Source organism: Geospiza fortis, unplaced genomic scaffold, assembly GCF_000277835.1.
Source record: "Geospiza fortis unplaced genomic scaffold, GeoFor_1.0 scaffold41, whole genome shotgun sequence".
Taxonomy (NCBI): Eukaryota; Metazoa; Chordata; class Aves; order Passeriformes; family Thraupidae; genus Geospiza; species Geospiza fortis.
In genome coordinates, this window is record NW_005054299.1 from 15741967 (window position 1) to 15766898 (window position 24932).

At 37.7% G+C, this 24932-nt stretch overlaps 1 protein-coding gene across 2 annotated transcripts in view; it reads left to right on the top strand.

The window, feature by feature from the left end:
• PRKD3 (protein kinase D3) overlaps positions 1-24932 on the top strand; it is a 40818-nt gene that overhangs the window by 12355 nt on the left and 3531 nt on the right. For both annotated transcript variants that reach the window (XM_031060754.1, XM_005416240.3), the window contains exons 3-17: positions 36-167; positions 851-1008; positions 3190-3379; positions 6117-6194; positions 8137-8320; positions 9886-10009; positions 12793-12870; positions 14520-14796; positions 18024-18076; positions 18454-18526; positions 21470-21576; positions 22143-22304; positions 22767-22865; positions 23665-23932; positions 24835-24920. In XM_031060754.1, coding sequence (XP_030916614.1) covers positions 36-167; positions 851-1008; positions 3190-3379; positions 6117-6194; positions 8137-8320; positions 9886-10009; positions 12793-12870; positions 14520-14796; positions 18024-18076; positions 18454-18526; positions 21470-21576; positions 22143-22304; positions 22767-22865; positions 23665-23932; positions 24835-24920 — 2069 coding nt within the window. The remainder of the gene's footprint in view (positions 1-35; positions 168-850; positions 1009-3189; positions 3380-6116; positions 6195-8136; positions 8321-9885; positions 10010-12792; positions 12871-14519; positions 14797-18023; positions 18077-18453; positions 18527-21469; positions 21577-22142; positions 22305-22766; positions 22866-23664; positions 23933-24834; positions 24921-24932) is intronic.

Consider the following 24932-nt stretch of genomic DNA (forward strand, 5'->3'; position numbering starts at 1 on the left):
GACAAGAGTTATAACTTACTGCAATTTTTTAAAAGCTTTGGCTACAGTTGAAGATTTCCAGATCCGTCCTCATGCACTTTATGTGCATTCCTACAAGGCTCCTACTTTTTGTGACTACTGTGGAGAGATGCTTTGGGGTTTGGTACGACAAGGATTAAAATGTGAGGGTAAGTCAGTCTATGATATTTAGTGTATTTGTGTGTGTGTATATCTATATGAGATGAGGAAGAAGTTGTATCATGTTCGGTATGTTAGCAAGTGATAAATACAGTATTTCCTAGCTGGAATGGTTTGTACATTGGAAAACTGAAGTTCTGATCTTGGCATTAATGCAAACTTGGGCTAATGCATGACCTTGGGCTAATGACTTAAGAAGTGTTGTTGTTTCCCACTTTGAAAAAAATAGCTAGCTTACAACCTTGTGTTCTTTGCACAAGGACCACATAGTTTGGAGAGACTCCCAAAGGGGAATCCCTTTCCTTATGGCTTTCATCCAGCTGGCTGTGGAGCACTCTGCAGCCTGCTGTCAGGTACTAACACTGCCTTCTCACTGAATTCTTCTTGGTTCTTGTGCTCCAAAGTGAGGGAGTGATGAAAGCCTCCTGGTGCTGGGAGATCAGCTGCTTCCAAGTGTTAAACCTTGTTACTAGAACTGGGCTTACTGGAGAAAAAGCTGTTTTTGTGAATCGCATCAAGAACACTAAAATCAGAGAATTTGACACAACAGTCTATTTCTGCCTTTGCCATTGTCCTGGGTCATCTTTTTAAAACTCCTTTGTCAAAATATTAGTACTGTTTTTTTTACTTTGAATATTGGGAGGTTTTTTGAATAAACAAACTCCTCTTCCAGGTTGTGGGTTAAATTACCATAAGCGATGTGCCTTCAAGATTCCAAACAACTGCAGTGGAGTGAGGAAGAGGCGCCTGTCTAACGTGTCTTTGCCAGGAGCAGGGCTTTCAGTTCCAAGACCAGCACAAGCTGAACACACATCCTCTGCCTCTGAAGAAGTATGTAGTGTGAAAGAAACAATTTCTGTTTTAAGTTCTTTAACGTCTGGAGAACTAGCTAGTGTTTTAGGTGGCTCATGATGAGTATGTGGGGGTCAAGCTTAACCATTATGATTGGTTTTAGTGAATTTTAAAATATGGTGATGCTTAGACTTTGACACTTAGTGCTTATTATTACTGTGAGAGATGCAACAGGAAATAAATTATAAGTTTTATATATAATTTTGTTGTTGGCCTTTCACTCATGATTAAATGAAATCCTGAGAACTTTGGCTTCAGAATGGTAAAACATCTTGCCTTCTTAGTAATACAGATTACTTCTGTAATTATTCTATCAGCATAGATTAGTCACTTGGCCAAAGCAATACAAATTGTAAGCTTTTATACTGGGGAAGAGTGTTCCTCATCTGCTGTGAAGCTTTTAACAGAGTTAATCCAAAAAACCCCAAACCCTATCAAGGAGGGTGTAGGGGATGAAGGGCTTACAGTAAAAACAGACATCCATAGTAGTTCCTTGTTGTGATGATTGCTGAGAGGTTATCAGTTACATTAAAAATATCAATTATCAAGTATATCCCAACTATATTGGAATCATAAGACAGGACAGGCAAGGATTAGATCCATTTGTTTGTGCCTTAGGCTTTTCTAATCATCTGTTACTTCACACTATAACTATTCTTACCACTATTTAAATTACAAATCATATCGTCTAGTTCAAGAACATTATTTTTTTTAGCTAGAGGCTATAAAAGCTTAGTCTCGAGTAATGAAAAGTATTTATTTTGATGTTTTTGACTTCTGGTAAGATTTATTCAGTGAACATAGAATTGTAAGCATTTATCACACAATTTAACTTTTTGACTTCTATGTGCGTGTTTAGTACTTTTTGATACCTCTTCATTTTACTCAATGCTTCTTCTGTTTTAATTGCTAAAGTTTTTCTTTTAACTTCATTTCAAAAATTTTGTTTGAGGGGGTTTAGTTTTCTAAATAATTGTTGAATTTTCTAAATAGTTTTGCCTAATTTAGTAAGCTATCCAGCGTGCTATACCTTGCTTCTAAAAACTGATAGTTTGAGGTGGTGATTGCAATTTGGTTTGCCTGCCTCCAGTGCTTTCTGTTTTACCTTCTGTATGGAGGTTTGTATGTGCTGTCTGCACCTTGTCAGGTTGCTCAGAAAATGAATGTTGTGAGTGAATTTCTAGCATTTTATCTTCTGTGGAAATAAAGGTTCATACATAACTTCCTGCTTTCTGTAAGGCTTTTCCATCTGGCATTTTCATGGGTTTGTTTTACAATACCAGAATGTCCTCTTAAAGCTTTTTGGCCAGGTTGCCTTTTTGCCTGGTCACTTTTGGAGCCAACACCTCCCTTACAGCCCGACTGGCATTTTTTTTCATCCACCAGGACCCCTAAGTCCTTCCCAACAGGGCTGACACCAATCCCCAGCCTGTGTTGATACAGGAAGGTGCCCCAACCCAGGTGCAGTGCCAGCACTTGGCCTTGTTGAGCCGTATAAGTTTCACAGGGACCCACTTCTCGAGCTTATCCAGGTCCTGCTGGATGGCATCATGTCCCTCCAGTGTGCCAGCTGCACCACTCAGCTGGGTAACATCCACAAATGCGCTGAGGGTGCACTCGCTCCCACTGTCTGTCATTGGTAAAGACTTTTAATAACTCTGGTCCCAGTATCAACCCTGAGGGGCACCACTTGTCACTGATGTCTATCAGGACACTGAGCCATTGACCACTACCCTCTGGATGTGACCATCCAGCCAATTCCTTAACTCCTAAAAGTCTGCCCATTGAATCCATCTCTCCACTTTAGAGTGAAGGATGTTATGGTGACTGTGTCAAAGGCTTTACAGAATTCCAGATAAATGGCACCTGTAGCCCTTTTCTTGTCCACTGATGGAGTCACTCATGGAAGGCTGCTCGCTGTCCTGAATCACTTCCTCCCTTCATGTGCTTTAGCATAGCTTCTAGTAGGATCTCTGTGATCTCCCCAGATACAGAGGGGAGGCGGAAAGGTCCGTGGTTCCCAGGGTTGTCCATTCTGTCCTTTTTAAAAATGGCTGCAGTTTTGCCTTTTTGCAGTTCACCTGACTGCTGTGACTTTTCAAAGCAGTCATGGCAGTAGAAGTGTTCTGGTGCAAATTATGTATTCCTACTTTATTCCAGCGTTGCTGCCCAGAACCTAGTAAGAGGATTCCCTCTTGGAGTGGCCGCCCCATCTGGATGGATAAGATGGTGCTTTGCAGAGTGAAGGTCCCACACACCTTTGCTGTTCACTCTTACACTCGTCCCACCATCTGCCAGTATTGCAAACGGCTGCTGAAGGGCCTGTTTCGCCAAGGAATGCAGTGTAAAGGTAAACCTTTAATTTGCTGCTGTAGCAGGAAATTTCAGTAAAGGTCTTGTCTTTAAGACTGATTGCAACTTAGCTGGCTGTATACTGCAAAATAGGGACATGTAAGTTTTGAAAAATAATTTTCAGAAGATCACAGCAGCCCTCATTTTTATTGTAGTAAGCTGTGCATTGTACATTTTTCTGAAAAATAAGATTTAATTGTGTAGATTGAAAACACTGTAATTCTAAAAGGATACTTATGAATTAATAAAAATGGGAAATGCTTCCTTTTGTTCAGTATCTGCATTCTAGACTGACCACTAAGGAATCTGTGAGTTTTCATTGTATTGTAGTACAGGATGCTGATTATTACCTTTTGGAGGTAGGTGCTTCTGCTGAACTTGCATGGTTTTTATGTAGCATATGTTAACATGCATGGCTTCAGTTCTCAGGCTCTTCCATGTGGTTCCTAGGGTGTAACTAACGTGATCTTCTGGCTTTTTATTACTAGTTAGTGCAGATCTGTTGGCTTTGTTGCAGGAAACAAAAGTCGAGTAATGAATCATAAACATTAATATGGAAAGGAGTTTCCATTTCTCTCATGTGAGTTTGTCAAACGGGAGTATTGAAGGTCAGCTTTTTGAGAGAGGTCACTTAATACATTTTCAGTTTGCTTTATTAGAGGAGAGAAAATATTCTAAGCTAAAAGCTGTGTTAACCTTTTTTTTTTGACTAGTAATACTGCTGTCTCGTGTGAGTAAGGAAGTAGTTTTATTTTTCATTTCTGTTGTTATTTGCAGTCTTTGTAGTCTGTTTAAAGTCTGCATCCTGAACTGGTTTTGATATTTTTTCCAGTCAATGTGTCTCTTGGATACACATGATACAAAAATAATGAAGCCTGAAAAAGATGCCTTGTGGTTTTAACATAGAGATGCTGCTGGCCATATACAATTGCTATGACTGTATCCAGCTGAACAAATGGAGCTACCACGTCAGTTTCAGGGAATTAAATGGCACTGGATAAAAATATTATTTGTATGCATGTTGTAAGCATTTGTGCATGGAAAACAAGCCTAGAGAAATGCCATGTATATGTGCAGGACAGAAATAAGTGTCTTAATAGGCCTTCATTTATGCAGTAAGATCCTATACTTATTTTTAATATATCAGGAATTGATATCAAGCAGTTCAAATTTTTTCATACTGACTTTTCTTACAGATTCTTAAGTTTTCCCACCAACTTCCTTGTGCACATTCACAAAGCTTGGGGTCTTTTAGTAGTTTTGAGTTTCTGATTACCCGTAAGAGCCCTGGATTTCTTGATTTAATTCATTGCTATTTGGGCTCTTAGGATGATGTTTGAGATGCTAAGGCTGAATTTGTGGTAATAAATTAAATGTGCCCAGAAACATTCCCGGACACTGAGGTCAGCTGGGACAGAATGACCCGTGTTCATGAACAAATTTTCTTAGCATCCCAGCCTGGGTGGCTCTGTGCAGACTGCCTGGAGCAATTTCATAGGATGCTCTGGTTTATGAGCTAGACCTTGGAACTGTTTGAGATTATGCTAATGCTGTGGGCCAAAAGCTTGCTAGGGGATGTTTGTAGCTATTTACTAGACTAGAGAATTGCATTGCAGTACCCAGGAATGTTTCTGAGTATAGTTTAATTTTTTAGGCTAGATTCAGTCTTCTAGTTTCGTGACAGGATTTGAAATGTCTCTGTTTCTTCCAGCCTTCTTTAAAGTAGTGAAGTAATTGTATTTCATAATATGGACTGAAGCCATGGCTGTAAAATACTGTTAATGGGTCTCCTAGGATGCATCTTTTTAGGCACTCAGAAGCTGAGCAATATTGTATTCTGCTGCAAAATTTGGCTCCTCTGCCACTAAAAATGGAGAGATAATGGCTTTTCTCTTGTCTGGGCTTAAAAGAAAAACACATTAAGCTTGTTTTGGATAGCAAAAAGAGGTTAAACTATCAATATGAAAACAATTGTGGGGGCAGTAGGGAGTTTTGAGATTCATGGTGTTGATGGAATTGAAAATCACAGGGATGCGACTAATAAAGGAAATTCCTGTTCATACCAGTAATGTTGTATGCTGGACTTGGTTCAGTAGGCTGCATCTGATACCTCGGGTGCAGAAATGGCACACATCCAGCTGAGATTCCATCCCAAGTCAGGCCAAATCTGGACATAACATTATTCTGTCTGCCCTGTGTCAACAAGAAATGGAGCTTGAGTAGTCAGGCAAATCTGTAACCTGAATGAGAGGGGAACTGGACTTCAGGATTTACTGCAGAACATGTTTGCTCTGATGTAGCTGTGTGATCATAGATGTTGTGTGATCAGACTCTGATGTCTGCAAGTCTTAGTTGGCTGGTGGGGAAAAATGTTAGAGATGAGACAATTAAATCATATAGCAATGGAAAAAAGGATGTGGAACAAATGAAAGAATGGGAGAAATTGCATCATGAGGGAAAAAATAGCTGCAGAAGAAGCTACAGAAGTAGCAAACCATTTTGTACTGGAAGGGGAAGTACTGACATAATAAATAGTGGTGGGACAAATCAACATGTGACATAAGGACAAGATTGCTAATTTCCTCCTGGAGGTGACCTCATTGGTGCTGTCTTCAGTTACATGCAAATGTATGAATCTGAACTGAAGTTAGTGTTGGAAGAAGTGAATGATAAATGTTAGTGTCTGGGTGGGAGTCAGGTTCTGATATCATGGGCTTATTTATCTGCTGTTTTAGATTGCAGATTCAACTGTCACAAACGCTGTGCACCTAAAGTACCTCGAGACTGTCTTGGAGAGGTTATTTTCAATGGAGGTAAGATGAGAAACATGCTTTCAAATACTGAGAGATCTTTTGTGGCTGAAAACTAAATACATTAGTATTTACTTCCTTCCTCTCTCAGTATTTGACATATTTTTATTTATCTTGTCAATTTTTTCAGTTAAAATGAAAAAGATTCACTGTAAAACACTCTGGTGACTTAAATTTTACTTAATCAGTCTTGACAAGTTCACTATGCTTTGCTTGGGATTGCTTAATGGAAATGAAAAATCTAGAAGCCACCTCAATGTACAAAATTTGAAGATCAGTTGTGATTGGTCTGCTCATTGTTCACCATGAAATACATACTTGAAAACATTAATACCTAAAGACACATACCATTTTTTACCACTTTCTCATATCTTACTGGCCACAGTTAGCTGAGGTGTTTGAGATAAAAGAGAAAGGAGAAAAACCCCAAGCCAAACCAAAAGAAAGAACTGCACTCTAATTTCTGGAAACCTCAATGAAGTAGGATTGCTTTCTGAATAGACCTTGCAAAATTGTAAGAGGAATGTGCAGAACACTTTGTGGAAGAATGTTTAGAGTATTTTTGTAAGTTTTAAACCAGTGTTAAACTGATGAAATATGAGGTAGATGAGCAGATAGGGATTAAAAACTGATTGAATGAAGGGCCTAGAGAGTGATTATCAATGGCAAATAGCTCCTGGTGTACCCTAGGGGTCAGTAAAGGGTCCAGTCCTGTTTAACGTCTTCATTAATGATCTTGATGGGACAGAGTATACTCTCAGCAGGTTTGCAAGTGACTGGGAGGACTGGCTAATATGACAGAGGGTTTGTGCTGCTATCCTGAGGGACTTCAACAGATGGGAGAAATGAACTCAGGGGGTTGTTGGACCAGGTGGCTTTAAAAATCTCCTCCAACTTCAGCCATTCTGTGGCTGTGTTGCCTTGTCACACAAACAAAATAAGTGATGTGGTGCAGATCGCATCAAATTGTACAACTTGATTCAGAGCCTTGGGCAACAGCTGTGCTAGGGTCTGTTGCCATTGCACAATATATCCCATCCATTCATGCTAACCTTCTCCAGCTCCCAGGCTCTTTCCTGGATCTTGAGGTTGGTGGCTGTGAACAGCAATGTGCAACATGATGTTGCTGCAGCTTGATTTTACTGCCCTTGTGATGCTAAAGGCCACATAGTTTGTGAACTATGGTTTCATGTAATTCTTCTGAAGGTGTAAAGAGCAATTTATTTTCTGTTCTTTCTCCCATTCTTAATTGAACTTACCCCAGGTAAAAAGCAAACACAAAAGCAACCCCACACAAACCAACAAACCAACAAAAAACCAGCCATAAAAACTACAGACATATTACAAGACAAATTTTTGTGTCTTAATTCTTAGTTTTCCACAGTGCCAGTTGTACAGCTTTTGAAAACTTTAAATTTCTGCCTACAGAAAATCACAAGTGAATAAGATCTGTTCTGCTTTTCTCTTTTCCAGCAATTCCACAGCTCCCCTTTTCTTTCTTATTTTTCTTATTATGGACTACAAGAGCAGGGAGAGTGGAGCTGGGTTGGTGTTAATGGAGAATTTAGTTTGCACAGGAATAATTCTCTGGGTCATCTCTTGCCATTGAAAGGTTACTTTGTCCTGATTACTTGTGGAACAGAATTACTTAATGAGATTAAGGTGTAGACTTTAAGCTTTTCGCTCTGTTTCTTTCAGAAGGGTTTGTGTTTTAGTTGGATCTCTCTTGCCTTGGCATTTAGCAAAATCAAATTGATGATGTTCATTAGTATATTCTCCATCTTACATCAAGTGTGTGAAGATTTTGTATATTGTGATTGTAATTCTTTGTTTATTTTAATAAGTGTTAACTAAAAAAAAAAAAAAAAGTTGGGTTTTGGAGGATTTTTATTTATTTTTTTTTAGTTGTGTGTGTGAAATAATGTCTGACTTGTGTTGTTTCCAGAACCTGCTAGCCCAGGGCAGGACTTGGATATGCCGATGGAAGTTGATAGCAGTGAAATGAACAGTGATGGTAGTCGAGTTCTAGATGATGCCGAAGAGCCCTCTCCTCCAGAGGACAAAATCTTTTTTATGGATCCATCTGACCTCGATACAGACAAAGATGAGGAAGCTGTCAAAACAATCAGGTGAGTTACAGGATGGATTTCTTTGCTCAGGATATGTGTTGCTCAATATCATGAGCAAAACGTTTCCAATTAGCCCAGTTTTATTGCTGAAATAGTATTTTCCCTTTGTGTGGGTTTTTTTTTTAAGCTTGAAAACACTTCGTAAAGTTCTCCTATCTCAAGAAAATCTGAAACATAAGTAGACTAAAAGAATATAGCCTCTTCTAATTGGAAAAAGTGTTATGCTGTGGCAGTTACTGAAGAAATACAACCAGTTTATTAAAGCAGGATAGAACTTAGAGCTTAACAAAGCAAATGCGTGGTTAAGGTCTCTGTGACTTGAGCCTAATTTAGTTACCATTATATATGTGTGGATTTAAAAGGCGTTAGTTGGGATATTTTAATATTGGCATCATAGTCTATGCATGTTATGCAATAGTTTGCTTTATTTATCTTGAAAGTGATTTTTCTGAAGTCTTTTATTCAATAGCTGTTAACATAGTTCCTTAAATCAAATTTGATCTTTTTATTTCTGTATTATTCTGAGTAGTGTCATCCTGATTTTCTTAGTCATTCTTAATAAGATAAGTGCAGTTGTATTTGGTCAAACTAAACATCACTGTAGCTCAGGGCTTAATAGCAAATTTGTGAGGGAGAGCATATAATGATACCTTCCAACTTTCAGTGATTCATAGCTCAAGGTTCTCCTGACTGGGAAGCAACATCTACCTCTAAGTGGGCTTTTTCCATTTATTTCTAATCAGATTTGAAGCAATCCAGGTTTTTGTCATGGCAGCATCCTGTAGCCAACTCTGTAGTGTAACAACAGGCCATGTTAAAGCATCCTTACATTTTTTGTTTTGACACTACCTCACAATGTGTGTTTACAGGTGTGTCTGCTAGTGCCACATGTAGTGGTGTAAGGCAGGCACCTTGGTGGTTAGCTTCATTTTCAGGGCTATTAAAACCTGTATGTTTAATTAATGGCTCTCTTAGAGATTATCAAACCTTTGTCTGCAGGACAGTTAATATACCTTAGCATTGATAGATTTTTCTAGTACAGTTGTGATTTAACACACCCTGGTTTATGTTTTCTTAAGTTGAAAGTTTGCTTTAATAGGGACCTTCATTAACCACAATATTATGAAGCAGCATAATCAACTTACATAGACAAGATGAAATGATAGTTATGCTGATGTTAATTATATTTCTGTGGTGTAAAATGGCATGAAAGAGCAGCAGTCTCAGCAGATTGTTTTGAAAGAGGATAATTTCTGTAGGTGTCCTCAGTCCAGTGTGTTTCTTCTCTGTTCCTTAAGTACTGCAATACTTGCCCTAGGAGACCTAGTAGGAGCTCAGATGCCTTATCAAATTCATCCATCAACTAAATCTGCATGGGAAGAAAAGGTGTCTGTTCCTGAAAATTATGGACTGTAACCACAGTGTCTGTTCCTAAAAATTATGGACTAAATGCATAAAAGATGTCTGTTCCTGAAAATTATGGACTAAATGCATAAAACAAGTATAATTGCAGTACTGTTGTATTTTAACTTGTTGCATGTTAAACTGTTGTATCTTCTTTTTAGTCCTTCAACAAGCAATAATATTCCTCTCATGCGAGTTGTACAGTCAATCAAACACACAAAGAGGAAGAGCAGTACAATGGTGAAAGAAGGATGGATGGTCCACTACACTAGTAGAGACAACCTGGTCAGTTACTTCAGTTTCTTCCTAAATTATTTCTCTAAACTAGTGTATTTTATTTCTGACTAGAGTATAATTTTAAATTTGATGTTCATTATACAGAAATCTGGTTCCAGGGAGAAAGTGTAATTTATTCAAAATTCTTCATGTGATGATTGAACAGTACTTTTCCTTCTCCCCTTTAAGAAGGAAAAGCATCTCTACATTGTCTCAAATGAATTGCATATGCAGTATTCCAGCTTTCCTAAGAAAGTAACTTAGAATAACTTGTTTGTGTCATCTTTCTCTTTAGTAGTTGAACTAAATACTTGTGTCTCTTTTTCTGTTCTACTATGTGAAAAGGTGGAATTCATAAGAATATTATGTGTACTGAAATGGTTGAGAGTATTATTCTGATGATCTAGGTGTTTGTAAATAGTTATGTGTAGATATGGGAACCCTTAATTCCTCTAGCAATTCACTCTAAGAGTTGTGGGTTGACTGTATGTCCTTGGGTATGAAAGTGTCCCCCAAAGAGACTGTGTTGTTTGTTGCCAGTGCCACCAATAATGCTACCTTAATTGAGTAGGCAAGCTACTTGATTTTTGTGTATTGAGGAGGAAGACAAGGCAAAATAACAGGGTTCCTTAGTATTGTCTGATGGGAGGAAGTGAATCAGTCCTTTTGTTTTTTGGTAGATGACTAAAAAGGAGGAATTTAAGAAGTTCCCAGATCACATGGAGAACATTATGGCATACTGAGACTGTTCATGAAAGGCAGCAGAAATACTTTTGCATTCTTTATCTCTGTGGCATCTGATTGGAGGAGCCGTAGAGAATTTAGAGAAGCAAAGTTATTTAAGTTCTGATGAAATCAACTGGAAGGGTGATAATAGGCAGCTCTATATTGTAATGTTTTCACTTTTTGTGTTTGTCAGCTAAACTGACTGCTGTAAATGGTCTTCGTGAAGCTACCTTAAAAACCATGTCTTTAAGGTACAGTTTTCTAGTACCTAGATGTATTTATCACAATCCAAAATAAGTACCTAGCGTATTTTAGATGTAGTGACAGCCAAGACTACATAAAAGTCACAATTATCATCAGCTGGCTCTGGAAAAACTAAGGCCAGGTAGCAGACAGAGGTGAATGGTTCTAGCAGAACTGTTCAGGGCAGACCTGGTATTCAGCTCTGATTTAAACTTTCAGTACAACCAGTATGTTTTCCCATGGACTTTTTTTTTGAGCCTCCCCTTAGAACAGTGATCTGATGAAACAACTTAGTTTAGTTTGATTTTCTTCATCTGTCAGTCTGGCTGCTACTTCGGTGACATCAACTGAAAAAGGCCAGTCAAATGAAGTATCCTGACCCAAAGGATAGTCAGCCAAACAAGATCTCACAGAGCTTCCTAATGGGAGGAGACTTCCGTATTGGGCATTACAACATCGGCTATTTCCCTTGACCGTTCTGTTCTCAGCAATGTCAGACTGTTTCCTATTCCTGAAACAACTGGCCTTCCTATCAGTTCCAGACAGGTTCATTTTAACAGCACGATCTGTGTGCTTCTTGTGCTCCCTGATAACAAGATGTTTCACTCTTTAAAATGAGAAATTTCTGTGTCATCATCTTTACTCTTTTTCTGACCTTGGTCCCATCCTTTCTCAGAGTAGGGTATGGGGCAGATTTTGAACCCCTGAGTAAGTTACCAGCCTTTTCCTTAATTCCTCTCCTCCAAAGTCTTTCCTGATTCACAATTTAATAAAGAGCATATATGTTGAAATGAGGGGTTTACACCTTTGGTTTCACCCATTGTCCCAGTGCTGTCTGGGAACTCCTTTTAGTTAAATCCATTTTTGATCTAGTTTTCTTTGTCTAACTCCTATAGGTTGACTTAGCGTCTCCCTGAGTGAAGTGATTTAAGCTCTGCTTAAATATGGTCAAAAAAAAAGTTTTGCTTTTAATATGACAAAGTTTATAAAATATAAATATAATACAATATAAATATAAAAAATAAATATAACAAATAATATTATGTTATCCTAAGTTAAGGTTAAGGGTCTTGGGTTTTTGTCCCAGAAAAATGGACGTGGTTTTCTAACTATATGAGCGTACTGCAAGCAAAGTATCTTACAGATACTTTGATTCATACACCATATTAGCTTTCTAAAAGCTTCTTTGTTTTGAGGAATATTCTTCTGCTTAAATTACAAGACAGTTATATACAACAGTTAATCCATGTTACTTTTTGGTTGGGGAGATTTCTTTTTGGTGGGTACGTCCAACAAATGGCGATGTAGTCTGTCATGTTGGGTTTTTTTTCTTATATTTTTTCATTTGAATCTCATAATGTGTCTGTTTTGCCTCTATATTGATGGAAGAATTAAGGACTTGTTAGGCTTGTTCTGTGCTTGAACCCTTGCAATGTTGGTATGTGGGCATGAAGGGAGGAAGCATGACTCCTACGGTAGTCACTAAATTTAAATGATTCAGATTTTCTGAGAATATGCACCTGGAGTAAAACCTGTCTAGTAACTATTTTTTCCTATATGAGATAACTCTTGTTGTCACTGCTTTTGCTGTAAGGTAAGTGATATTTTTGCTAGTTTTTGGAAATAATTTTGAGCTTCTTCTTCAATTAAGACAAAGTCTTTATTCCCAAAGTTTATTTTTTTCATTTCTTTAGTCTCAGATTACTGTAGATTAATTTTGAATGATTATCACAGTAATTAAAGCATTTTAAAATTTAAATAATGAGATAGCAAAAGCCATATGAGAGGTTTATTCTTACGTAATTGTACTGTGCATTTTGTAGAGAAAAAGACATTACTGGAGACTGGACAGCAAATGCCTCACACTATTTCAAAATGAATCTGGAACAAAATATTATAAGGTAATTAATGATGAGTAATAATTGTTTCACTTGATTAATTCAGTGCTTTATAGATATGAAGTCTACTGTGAGCAGTTTACGTATTATCTCCATTTTCCCATCTCTTTTTGAATCAAAACTGTGACCAGGTTAATTGTTGCCCAAAGCCTGTAAGTGAGAAGGACCACGACTAACTCTGAGAAGTTGCTTGCAGCTCCTGCTCTAATTCCCTTGAGTATGTCTCTCCTTACATTTTTGCATGTGCTGTTCTCTTGAATTACCTGGCATATTAAGCTTTCCTCACAATTACCAGAGAATTTCTTTGGCCACCATTTGAATGAAGGCTTGAATTTTTGTGTTCTCTGAGTAGTGACTGAAAGTTTGCATGCTTATGTGTTTTATTTCAATGTTCCTCAAATTCAATTAGTCCCTACTGTACAACTGAAAGTTTCAAGCAAGATTTACAGGAAGATTTAGTGTATAGCCTTATGTTTATATAAATGAAGCATAGTGTATTGTCAATAAAGGGTTATGTTTGGTGGTGGAATATTCAGAAAATGCATTTGAATGTGTAAACAGGACTTTTCCCTTTCTTGTCTTATGCCTTTAGGTGGGGGTCCAAATCTTGCAGCTTCTTCCTTTATACCATCTCTAAGATCAAGCCTTTTCTCTGTACACCCAGCTAAACTTGCCCAGATCCTTTTCATCCCTATCTTGACCAATGCAGTCTCTTCTCAGACCTCTCTGATACTTGTATTGCCCTGTGCATTCAAAACACACCTGGTAAAATATGTTCCTTGCTTGTTGCTCCATTACATCACTGCTTTTAGTCCTTTCACTTGCCCCTTTGCTCCCCTTGTTTTAACTGCTTAGATATGATTGTTTGTCTTTGCTGTTAGAGTAATTCACAGTTTTTGCCTTTACATTTATTTGCTCTTCATCTCAATCAGCTGCTGTCTCTTATCCTCCTAATGCCTGCCTGGTGTTCATCTTGTTCATGTTTGTTCACTGCTTGTTCACTGGTCTTGCAAGTGACATGCACCTGCACCTTGCCATGGATGTGGAATGTCCTCCTCCACCTAGCATGAACATGAAACCATTTCTTCCATGAGATCTGTTCTGTAATACTCTTGTACCATGGTCTTAAACTGACCAGGTAGAGGATAATAACTGTATGCAGATAATATCTGCTAATATCTGTATTATATTTACCCAAAATGATTCTGATGCACAAAGCAGTGCTTATTGATTAATGTGTATAGCTGCATCCACTCCTTAATGTTACTGTTTCACTTTCTCCCCCTCCTGCTCTTCTCTGCCTAAGCCGTATAAAACTGCAAGGGGAAAATGGTCATTCTCTATTTGTGCATCACTTACCCATGCAGTGGGGGTGTGTCTCATGATGAACATAAATGTAGTTTGAGTAGAAAATAGTAGTTGTATGGAGAGAACTGTGGTGAGCCTGAAAGTCTGTCTAGGCTTGCATATAGATATTCAGATCAATTTTATTTATGATGTGCAGATCAATTTTATTTATGAAGCTTGGTGTTTTGGTTTTGGTTTTTTGATGTATTTGATTTGGTTTCTTTGCAACGCTTGCAATTATGGGTGTTAGTATATTAAAATATTATGTGCATTTCCATTTTTTAATTTCTAATATCTTTCTTCAGGAGATTCCACTTTCAGAAATTCTCCAGGTGACTCAGCCTCGAGATTTTTCACATGTGGTGCAGGGCAGCAACCCCTACTGTTTTGAGATCATCACTGACACGATGGTGTACTTTGTTGGCGAGAACAATGGCAGCACTCATCACAGTCCAGTTCTTGCTGCCTCTGGAGTCGGACTTGATGTAGCTCAGGGCTGGGAGAAAGCCATCCGTCAGGCCTTGATGCCAGTCACTCCTCAGCCTAGCGTTTGCACTGCTGCAGGACAAGGAAAAGATCACAGTAAGCAGGCAGACGAGGTGCTCTTGTTCATGTGCTGAAGCTGCTGGTGGTAGTGATTCCTTTGGGAACAGTGCTTATTTAGAGTGAAGTATTGTCTGTTGGTTATCTGCTGAATTTGGTTCATCATTTGCCATGAGTCTCTAAAAAATGACTTTCAGGTTTGTGGGGGATGGGCAAATCCTTTAATCCTTTGAAGCAGAAAGTGGTAAAGAATCAGATTTACAATATAAATGCAGAATGCAAAGTTTTATTGTGGGATCACTAAGAACACATGCAGATGTAAAAAGGGAGTACAGATTAGATATTTCTAATATACATAACTAAATAAATATATTCAGATTATATGCATACACTTTGAAAGAACCAAATTTGGATTTTTTTGATGTTAGTACCTATATATGTTTATATTTTTAAAATTCTATGAGATGTCAGTAGCTAAGGAGAAAAAAAGAGTTAGTGTTGCTATGTAAATACCATCAGTGATGTAAAAAACTTTTTCTAAGCTGTGGGTAGTTATAAAAAGTACCCTGTTCTTCTTTTTATGCACCTTCCCTCCCTTTTTTCATCTGGCATAGGATTGTATTCATTATCAAGGCTCCACTAAACTTAATATATTGTTTTCTTTCTTTTAAGACATCTCCTTGTTCCTTGCAACAACATTCATTCTCATTCTGTACTGAGATTTATGCTTTAACTTCTTAGTTCCCTTTCAAATTTTAGCTACTCTTTAATCTCCTTGCAGCAAAAATTTCTTATGCAGTAGATTTTGAGATCAGTTTCTCTGTCTCTGATATCTGGCTACTCTGCATCAGCAACAGTTAAGAACATGTAAATGCTACTCTGAGGTAAAGGCACTTCCTGCAAATGCAGCAATGGTCTAAAATAGTAAACTATGAAATGCCAGTACTAGCATTGGTATGTAATTACAGTGAAGAAACATACCTGGGAGATGGTACCTTATACCTGGCTTTATACACACATAAAATGCCATTTTTGATATGGAATTTTTATTTTCATACATATATGTACATATATATCTCTATATAGATACACCAAAATTCTCTTTGCTTTCTAGCACCTAAGGCTTACTGTTGCTGACAGATTTGCAAAGACACTTGATTTTTCCAAAACAATTAGTTTTTCAGATATAAATAATAGCATTCCATTGACATTAGTAGGGACTAGAACTGCATTGGTAGATGCTGAGAGGAAGTATTTTAGTATGTTTAGTATTGTAGGAGTATAAGAAGCTATTGTGAGTCAGGGAGTGGTATTTACATATTTTTAGACAACTCAGGTTGGTTTTTAAATTCTCAGAAGACCACAAAATGTCTGTTCATCCCTCTTCTTCCTACACTTTGTGAATCATGAAATGTATCTCAAGAGCCCTTAAGATAATTAGATTTTAATTTTAAAAAAGTCTCAAATATGTGCTTTTAAATGAAAGGACCAAAAGGAGGAGGGAGATATTGCTAGCACTTGAAATACTTGCAGCAGCAGGGAATTTGTAGTGTCAAAGTGTCTACAAGGCATCATTTAATTATTATATGCCCCATTGTGGCCAGAGGTAGTTAGAAATGAGGATGTCCTTCCAGTCTGACCCATGGCAAAGAATCTTTTGTAGCCACCATCCTTTTTACCTGGTGTTTCTTTGTGGGCTGTTTTCTTGTGGGATGATTCTGAGCTAAAATGAGAAAGAAACCTGCCTACTGTAGAGAGAATCTACCTGCTGTAGAAGTTGTGTGGAATTGTGGCATTAATAATTTCTTTAGAAGTGACTGCTTCTTAGCTCTTATTCTTGCACATTTCAGACACTAGAAAATGGATTTATTTGGAAGGAATAACTCACTCTTTACCTCAGAGTTATTTTGTATTCTGTAGTCATCTGTGGACGAGGGTTCAGTGTGTTCTGTTAAACACTTTCAAAAACTGTATCTTTATTTTCCAGTTACCTTGAAGCACTTTTTGTTGACCTTAGGAATTTTTTTGTCTGACTTCTTTATTGTTTTCCCTTGTGTTCTGTACAGTTACTTCAGTACTGACTTGACTATAGTCAATAATCAGTAGGCATCTGCAAGACTCAGAGTTCATATTTCAGATGCAGACTTCAGGGTGTCTTTGAGAATTAGTAATTGTTCCTATCTTCTCTCTGTAAATTTCTTCTTTGAGATAAAGCACAGGTGGCAAAAATCAGACATCTTTTTTCTCTAAATTCTCTTTAAGATGATAAAGTGTCTTTTCAAAGTGCTAGTAAGTTTATAGTGTGTTTTCTATCTACCTTGCAGATGAATTAATTCTTTTTGTTCTTTAAGTTAACATAATATCACAGAATTGTTAGGGTTGGAAGGGACCTCTGGAGATCATCCAGTCCAGCCCCACTGACAAGTCAGGGTCCAGGTTACACACAAACACATCCAGTTTGGTCTGGAATGCCTTCAGAGAGACAGACTCCGAAGTGGTAGATGTCTCTTAGTCTGAGATGCTTTACTTTGACCTTGGAAGTCAAAAGAGAAGGATATTTCCTGCCTTCCTTGGTATATCTCTTCTTGCCTGTGCACCAATGTTATTCCTGTGTTGAAAAATTCATGTCAATGTCTGCTGCAGATTGAAGAATTCTTTATGTAATACATTTATTTGGAAATTACACTTCCTGAATGTGTCCTTATGTTCCAAGGATTGATTTGCTTCTATAGTTTATCCATGAAACAAGGATTTTTTTAATCTTATGGGCTTTATTGCCTTGTTAATTATCAGTTATTCTGTTACTTGGTTTCTTTGATTGTTTCTTTTTCTTATGCATTAATTCTGTATATCTTGGTGCCACAGAAGATAAGAAGCCACATTCATTTGATTATGAGGGATCTGCCTGCTCCTCTTGCCTGTATTTTTCTTTATTGCTACCAAAAATCATTATTCACTTAATGAACTATGATACAATTACTATTGCTTTTGGTTCTCCAGCTGTCTATTGTGTACACACTTGTATTGTTCTACTGTTTCTGTAATCAGGAATAGGACAAAAAAAGACAAATAATCCCAGCAAAACTTGCAGGGTTATCTAATGAATTCCAGAGTATGAAGTTTCTGCAAAACAACACTAAAAATCATTTCACGGATTCTGGGTTACAAGTCAGTAAAGGGTTTTTGTTGATTCTCATTTTTCCACTCTCTTTAGAAAAAGTCTGCCCTTTTTATTTACTTACTTGGCTTTATCTTCTTTTTTGCAGAAGAATTGTCTCTAAGCATCTCTGTTTCAAATTGCCAGGTCCAGGAGAATGTGGTGAGTCATGTGCATTGTATTACAGTGATGTTTATTTGTCTGAGTATTACCAAGTAATTGGTAGTAGCAGTGTCTGGATGAGAAAGCAGCACCAGAGCACTGTAGGCAAAGAAGTCCATGTTATATGCAGGAAGTTACCTACTTACCTACCATGGCTGTTAGTTTTTATGAATGTGTACCCCTGCTTTTGGTGCAGCTCAGTGGATCCTCTTCAGGAAAAGTTTGTTGTGTTTTCCCACTCCTTAGTGTAATGATGGTACCTTTTACAGATTTTGATTAATGCCAAATATAATTACAGCCTAGCCAGTAATAACTAATGTGGTCCTGAACATTTTAATGACTCCTGATATTTGTGATTTCTTTTTTTCATGCATTAGGATATCAGCTCTGTGTACCAAATATTTGCTGATGAAGTGCTGGGTTCTGGTCAGTTTGGTATTGTATATGGAGGTAAATTGCATTATGTTCCATTATGCATTTATTAAGGTAGAATGTCTGCTTGATAAAATTATCTTTTTCATACTTAGTTAGCTGTATCTAGAATGTCTGGGTGAAGTTAATCTTGTTAAAAGTTGTGTTTGGATTACTTTGCTGTGTGGCTCTGCAGCTCTATGTACAGTATTTCTTACAATTAAATTCTTGCATTTACAGTTTTGCATTGGCATCCTAATCAGTTTAGAATATGCATTGCTTTTTGGGCTGCAGTTAAATACAAAGCAATCCAATTTGGCCATGGTTTATGATTTTTTAGATTGCAAATTCCAGGACTGTGCTTTACAGTATTAGAAGTCATATATCTGCTGTCAGTTATACCTGTTTTGGATGACACCTGAGAGATGTGGCCAAAAGCAATTAGAAAAACACATAGTTTAGGGTTTGATAGTATGGATGCAAACATGTTATTGACATACTTGATGCAAACCAATTTCTGTCAGCAGGGTAAAATAGAAAGAGGTATTCTTTGCCAAGAGTGTTAGTCCTAGGTTTCAAGTCTAGTATTATCACCTAGTTTTTAAAACCTTGTGTTGCAGGATATAACTTGGTTTTAGTATGTCATTACAAAAAAAGAAGAAATACTAGAAATGCATATGAACTCTGTTTCTATCTCTCTTTTTTTTTTTTTTTTTTATCTCATGTTATATCTCAAGTGTTGAGAAAACCACAGACCATAAATCTGGAAAGAAAGAAAAAGTCATAAGTAATGATTTACAAGTGGTAATCTTTCTGCTTCTGTCACATTTTCTTTCTAATCAGGAAGTGTTGTGGCTTTGATTTTTCTGTGTGCCAATTGTGTAGTTAGCTACTTTATTACTTCTTAACTGCTTGGTGGAAATACGGTTTGGTCTGGTTTTACATCACTCTTGAAAGAGGTCAGGTTTTTTGCCCCCCTGTATTTCTTAAAGTAGTGTGAATCAAAATATCCTCCCTCTCTTATGAATAGAAATTAACAAATGGAGACACTTCTTTTAATGACTGGGTTTCGTTTTTCCTAAATTGCCTTGTAGATAAATCTCAGCTTGGTGTTTTGCATGATTCAATGCTTACAAGTGCTTGTAAGTGTAGTAAACACTTATAAAAAACTTTCATTGAATTTTTTTTTACTGAATAAAGGCTTAAAATATATCGGATATGCTTACTTCTTAATATAAAATCACAAGCTAAAAGAGTATGAAAAGACAATATAAAAGACTGTGGTTTTGCTGGCTCTACACACTGCTTAATTGTTGCTAGTATTTGGAGAGGCTTGGTCTGGTAACTTCTGATATTGGCTTATCTGCACCTGTGTAGTCATACTGAAATAATGGTAACAATTAGTGGAAAAATTAAGTTGCTTTCATTGTTCTGGGGTTTGCATTGGGTTTTTATTTTTCTGTTGCATTTTTTGTGTCCCCTATTCTTGACAAATATTTTCAAAATTGCAAATCAAAACTTATAGGATATAGATATCCAACTCCTGCATCAGTGGGAACAGTTTCCCTCTGCTTTTCCTTTCAAACTTTGATTAGTTTGAGATGTCTGAAAAAAGGGAGACAGGAAAAAACTACTTTTGATATTTTCTTACTGATGTAAAACTTGCACTGAAAACTGGCTGGCTGTGTTTTGTTTAACAGAAGGAATTTTCAAGCTGCTTTTCTGGTACTCTTCATGGGCAAGATTTAGCTGTAGTCCAGCTTACGTAGTTAGGTGTTTTGTTAGATGGGTTGGTTTGCTTTACGTTCTTTAGCAATCTAGTATTTGCCTTCTGTGTTTTGCATCTAGTTTGTAATTGATTGTATTTGTGCTACGTTTCAATATAATTTCCTTTATCTGGTGGAGATAAGCCCTTTATTCGTGATGGTGTTAAAGGCAGGCGCAGTAGTTGCTTGGCAGAGCAGCCGTGGAGCAGTTCCTGTGCCCTGCCTAAGCCCTGGCCCCAGTGCTACCAGGGAGCAGCAGGAGAGGCTGACTGGCTGCGGAGGTGTGGCTGGGCTCCCCACAGCAGTGCTGGTAGAACCTTCTGTGCCCCTTGCACTGTAGCTGTGTCTGTTGTCCCTTCTCCTAAAATGGCTTCCAAACCCTTCACTGAGTGGATAACAACACTTTTCTTTGGTGCAGACTTACTGTTCTGTCATAGTTTAGTACTAAATGTCTCACATTGCCAAGGCCTTGCAGTGTGTGATCCCATTAACCTCTCTGATGTGACTGAAAGAAACCAGTTGTGCAGCTGTGAAGAAGCTGGGGAAGCATGAGCAGCTCCTTACTTAGCCCTGGACACAGCCTCCCTGTGTATTGCAGAACGCTTCTCATGAGGCTGGTGCAGGTTGCAGCAAGGAATAATATGTGGTGCTGTCAGAATGATGTTTTTCTTACCACATTTTCTTACCACCTTTTAGAGCTTTTTGATCACAGCAGACTGCCTTGGGTGTTAAATGTGTTGCTGTTCTTTGGGGTACCTAATTGCTCTTATGTTCCCAAAGAGTATTAGGTGTGTAATTTCCTGTCCACGTGGAGCCCATGAAAGTATGAAACCACTACAGTGGGTGTGTAGATCTGCTTTCACTTTGGCCTTGAGTTGTTGTTGATTTTACAGGAGAGGCAATATTCTGTGGAGTAGTTATTACTTGCTCATGTGCAAGTCCCTTGCACAAGCAAAACCTTCACCCAATCCATGTAATGTCAGTGTGTGTGTACCTGACAGCAGAGTGGTAACTGATTTAAGTTTAAACTACACAATTCCTGTGGAGGTTGATCACTTCTTTTACTCATATACCATTTGCAATTCTAAATATATATGTGGTAATTGTACACTTGACAGAATATACTGCTTCCCCCAAAAAGGAAATTTCTGCTGTAATGTTAAATAGCTATGAATTGCTTCTACCTCTTGATGGCTGACACTGACTTTCTGTTTAGGAAAACATAGGAAGACTGGAAGAGATGTGGCTATCAAAGTCATTGACAAGATGAGGTTTCCAACTAAACAGGAAAGTCAGCTTCGTAATGAAGTAGCCATTCTCCAGGTATAAAAGTGTTTTGGAATCATGTTGGAGTTTTGTCTTAAATAGACCATTAATGAGATTTTGTATTGTGTCTAAGTGTTCTGAATTGATTTTTAAATTTACATCTGTGATTTCTGAGTACTTTTGGAAGAGGGAATCTTATAAAAGCAGGAACTCCTGAGTACTTGGTCAAGTTGATAACTTGGGGGTGGTATCTACCCTGCTGTAGGGGATCCCACTGAAGCCATGTACTTTGGCTCCATGTTGACTCCCTCAGTATTATTTTCTGCTGTTTTCCACTACTGGCTCCTCAATCTTTGAGTATTATTCTTATACTCAATAACTTGAGTACAGAACATGCATCAACTGTAAAATTAATCATTTGAGCTTAGTTGTATTAAAGTTATCCTTAGTAGCTGGTGTGTTTCATGGGTTGACACTTGTTTTAAGCTAGTTTATTTCCTCAGATATTTTTTTTACCTGCATCTATTTAACTGTGTTTTTTATTTGTGGTCAGCATTTCTGTGTAATTCAGGCTATTTCATACTGTTTTATTTTAGTGATGTACCTATGCTACTTTGTTTTAGAATTTGCACCACCCTGGGATTGTGAACCTGGAATGTATGTTCGAAACCCCAGAAAGAGTCTTTGTTGTGATGGAAAAGCTGCATGGGGATATGCTAGAGATGATTCTTTCCAGTGAGAAAAGTCGACTTCCAGAACGAATAACTAAGTTCATGGTCACTCAGGTGAGCAGTCAGTTCCTCTGCTTTGGAAAGGCTGGGTTTGGGTTTTGTAATTATAAGATAAGAATTTGGAGAAAGGATTTTCTGTATTGTTATTTAAAAGAGACAGCATAGAGAGCTACACATCTCATGAAAGCTGAATAAACAAGAAAAGAACTTTGAGTGTTTCTTATGTTAATTTTTTGGCCCTTCTTTCCCAAGACATAACATTATGGACATGTAAAAATGAATGTCGAAACAGTAAGCATTCAAAAAGACAGAGGAGGAGGGGAGGAAAAAGGGTTGGGGAAAAGAAACCCCCTTGTTTTCAAGTCTTGGTAAGCTGGAAAAACAGTACTTGCACAGTATATACGGGTTAGTTCTTACGGCTGTGTTGATAGAAATTACTGTATTGGTTAGTCTGTGTGTCTTTTGACACTTCTGATCTGCTTGAATATATTCTGAAAGCGTTCTTTTGTTTTGTAGATACTTGTTGCTTTGAGGAATTTACATTTCAAGAATATTGTGCACTGTGATTTAAAACCAGAAAATGTACTACTAGCATCAGCAGAACCATTCCCTCAAGTGAGTGAAGATTAAACAATACTTTTCATTACTATTCATCAGGGTTTTTTTAAAGCAATATCAACACTGCTGCTTAAAAAGCAACCTCTTGTGGGATTTTCAGCTGACTTCTAGAATTACTTGAACTGCATGTATTGTAATTGTCCCTTTTTTTTCCCCTTGTCTCACTAAGTACCTTTAGTGCATTGCTCTTCCTTATACTCTGAGGAGGGCTTACTGACTTGGGGTTACATGTTGAACTTGGTCTGGATTGTTTTATCTCCATGAGTGCCTGCTGTGTTCAAGTTGAGGAACTGTTGTAGGATCATGAAGATTTGAGCACTGGTGCATGTGCCAGCTGTTAATGCATTTAACTGGGATGTTCTGTCAAGAGCTGGCTGGTTCTGAGTTCAAACTAAAACTCATTGTTGGATTTCTGTGTAGCGGAAACATCAGGAATATGATTAAGAGGAATATGATTTGACTGGGATTCATGTGTGTTTTTAACTTTGGTTCTGTGCCTTTTGAGTGAGGATTCACTTCTGAATATGAGCTGGGTTTGGAATCGAGATACTTTTTCCTTACTTACACTTGTGGCCATGTAATACACAAACTGCCTCAGACCTGAGTCTGTGCAGGGCCAGTTCAGGTCTTGATCTGAAGCGTGGCTGATTTGTGTGCTGCAAACCCACCAACCTAAAACCTTAATGGACTGGTTTACATGGGGTTTTGTTCTGGTTGCATGCATACAGTGTTTAAGTGATGGCAGAAAGGGCGTGGAGTCAGGGATTTCTCAGTTTGAAGTGTGCTGCTGTTGCAGGTGAAGCTGTGTGACTTTGGCTTTGCACGCATCATTGGTGAGAAGTCCTTCCGGCGCTCTGTGGTGGGCACTCCCGCGTACCTGGCCCCTGAAGTGCTCCGAAGCAAAGGCTACAACCGCTCCCTGGACATGTGGTCAGTGGGAGTTATCGTCTATGTGAGCCTCAGTGGCACATTCCCATTTAATGAAGATGAGGATATCAATGATCAGATTCAAAATGCAGCATTTATGTACCCACCAAATCCTTGGAAGGAAATTTCTAGTGAAGGTAAAGAAATTAATTTTCTCTATTAGAACGTTTGTGTATGTAGGTAACCGCATTCAAATGCTTAAACATCAAGGTTCATTTAGGAAGGAGTGTGAAAATTATTGATAGTTTGAGTTTAGTAGACTATGCCAAATTAGATAAACATAAGGTAAATATATTTGTGAAAGATAAATTGTGGAATACAATGCCTTAGATAATTTTCAGGGCAGGGGAGTCAGGAGATTTAGCAAGAAATACAAATTTCATGCATGATGAATGGGATGAGTAATCTGACACTTCTCAAAAGTCCCAAAGGAAAGTTAATTCATGTGTGGGTATTTGCTGAGTGCTGGTATATTTTATCTGAACTATAATCACAGAAATGGTTCAAAGTTGAATCTGGAATTTTAGTTTGTACATCAGGAAGTACAGATTTTAGTGTCAGGTCTGAACAACCTAGAAGTTTACAAAGCTGGTCTCTAGAGCTCTCCAGTGCCAGCTTTGGTTATGTGTTGTTACCATGTTCGGTTAATACATGATTAATACACAGGCAGATGTGGAAGGACCTCTACAAAAGTATACCATAGTGGAAGTACCTATATCATTGTGGAACACAGGATTATGCTCAAGCTTTTTAGGCATATCTGAAAATCACTAAAATCAGTAGGGAAAAAGATTAACAAATAACACAGTAAAGCTTTTAGTGTTTCCATCAAAAGTAGGGGGAACTTACCCCATACCTATTTTGTAGCCATATTTAACATAAGCAAAGCTAAATAGAAAATTCAAGAGCTTGGTTAAATACAAAGGAATTCAGTGTAGGATACACTCACACAAAAAAAAAGTAATTTCTACTGCAGCATGTGAATGATGATAGAGGTGATTTGTACTTTAACAATATAATTTTTGGGTTTTTTTGCCAGCCATTGATTTAATAAACAATTTGCTTCAAGTGAAGATGAGAAAACGTTTCAGCGTTGACAAATCCCTTAGTCACCCGTGGTTACAGGTAAGCCCATCT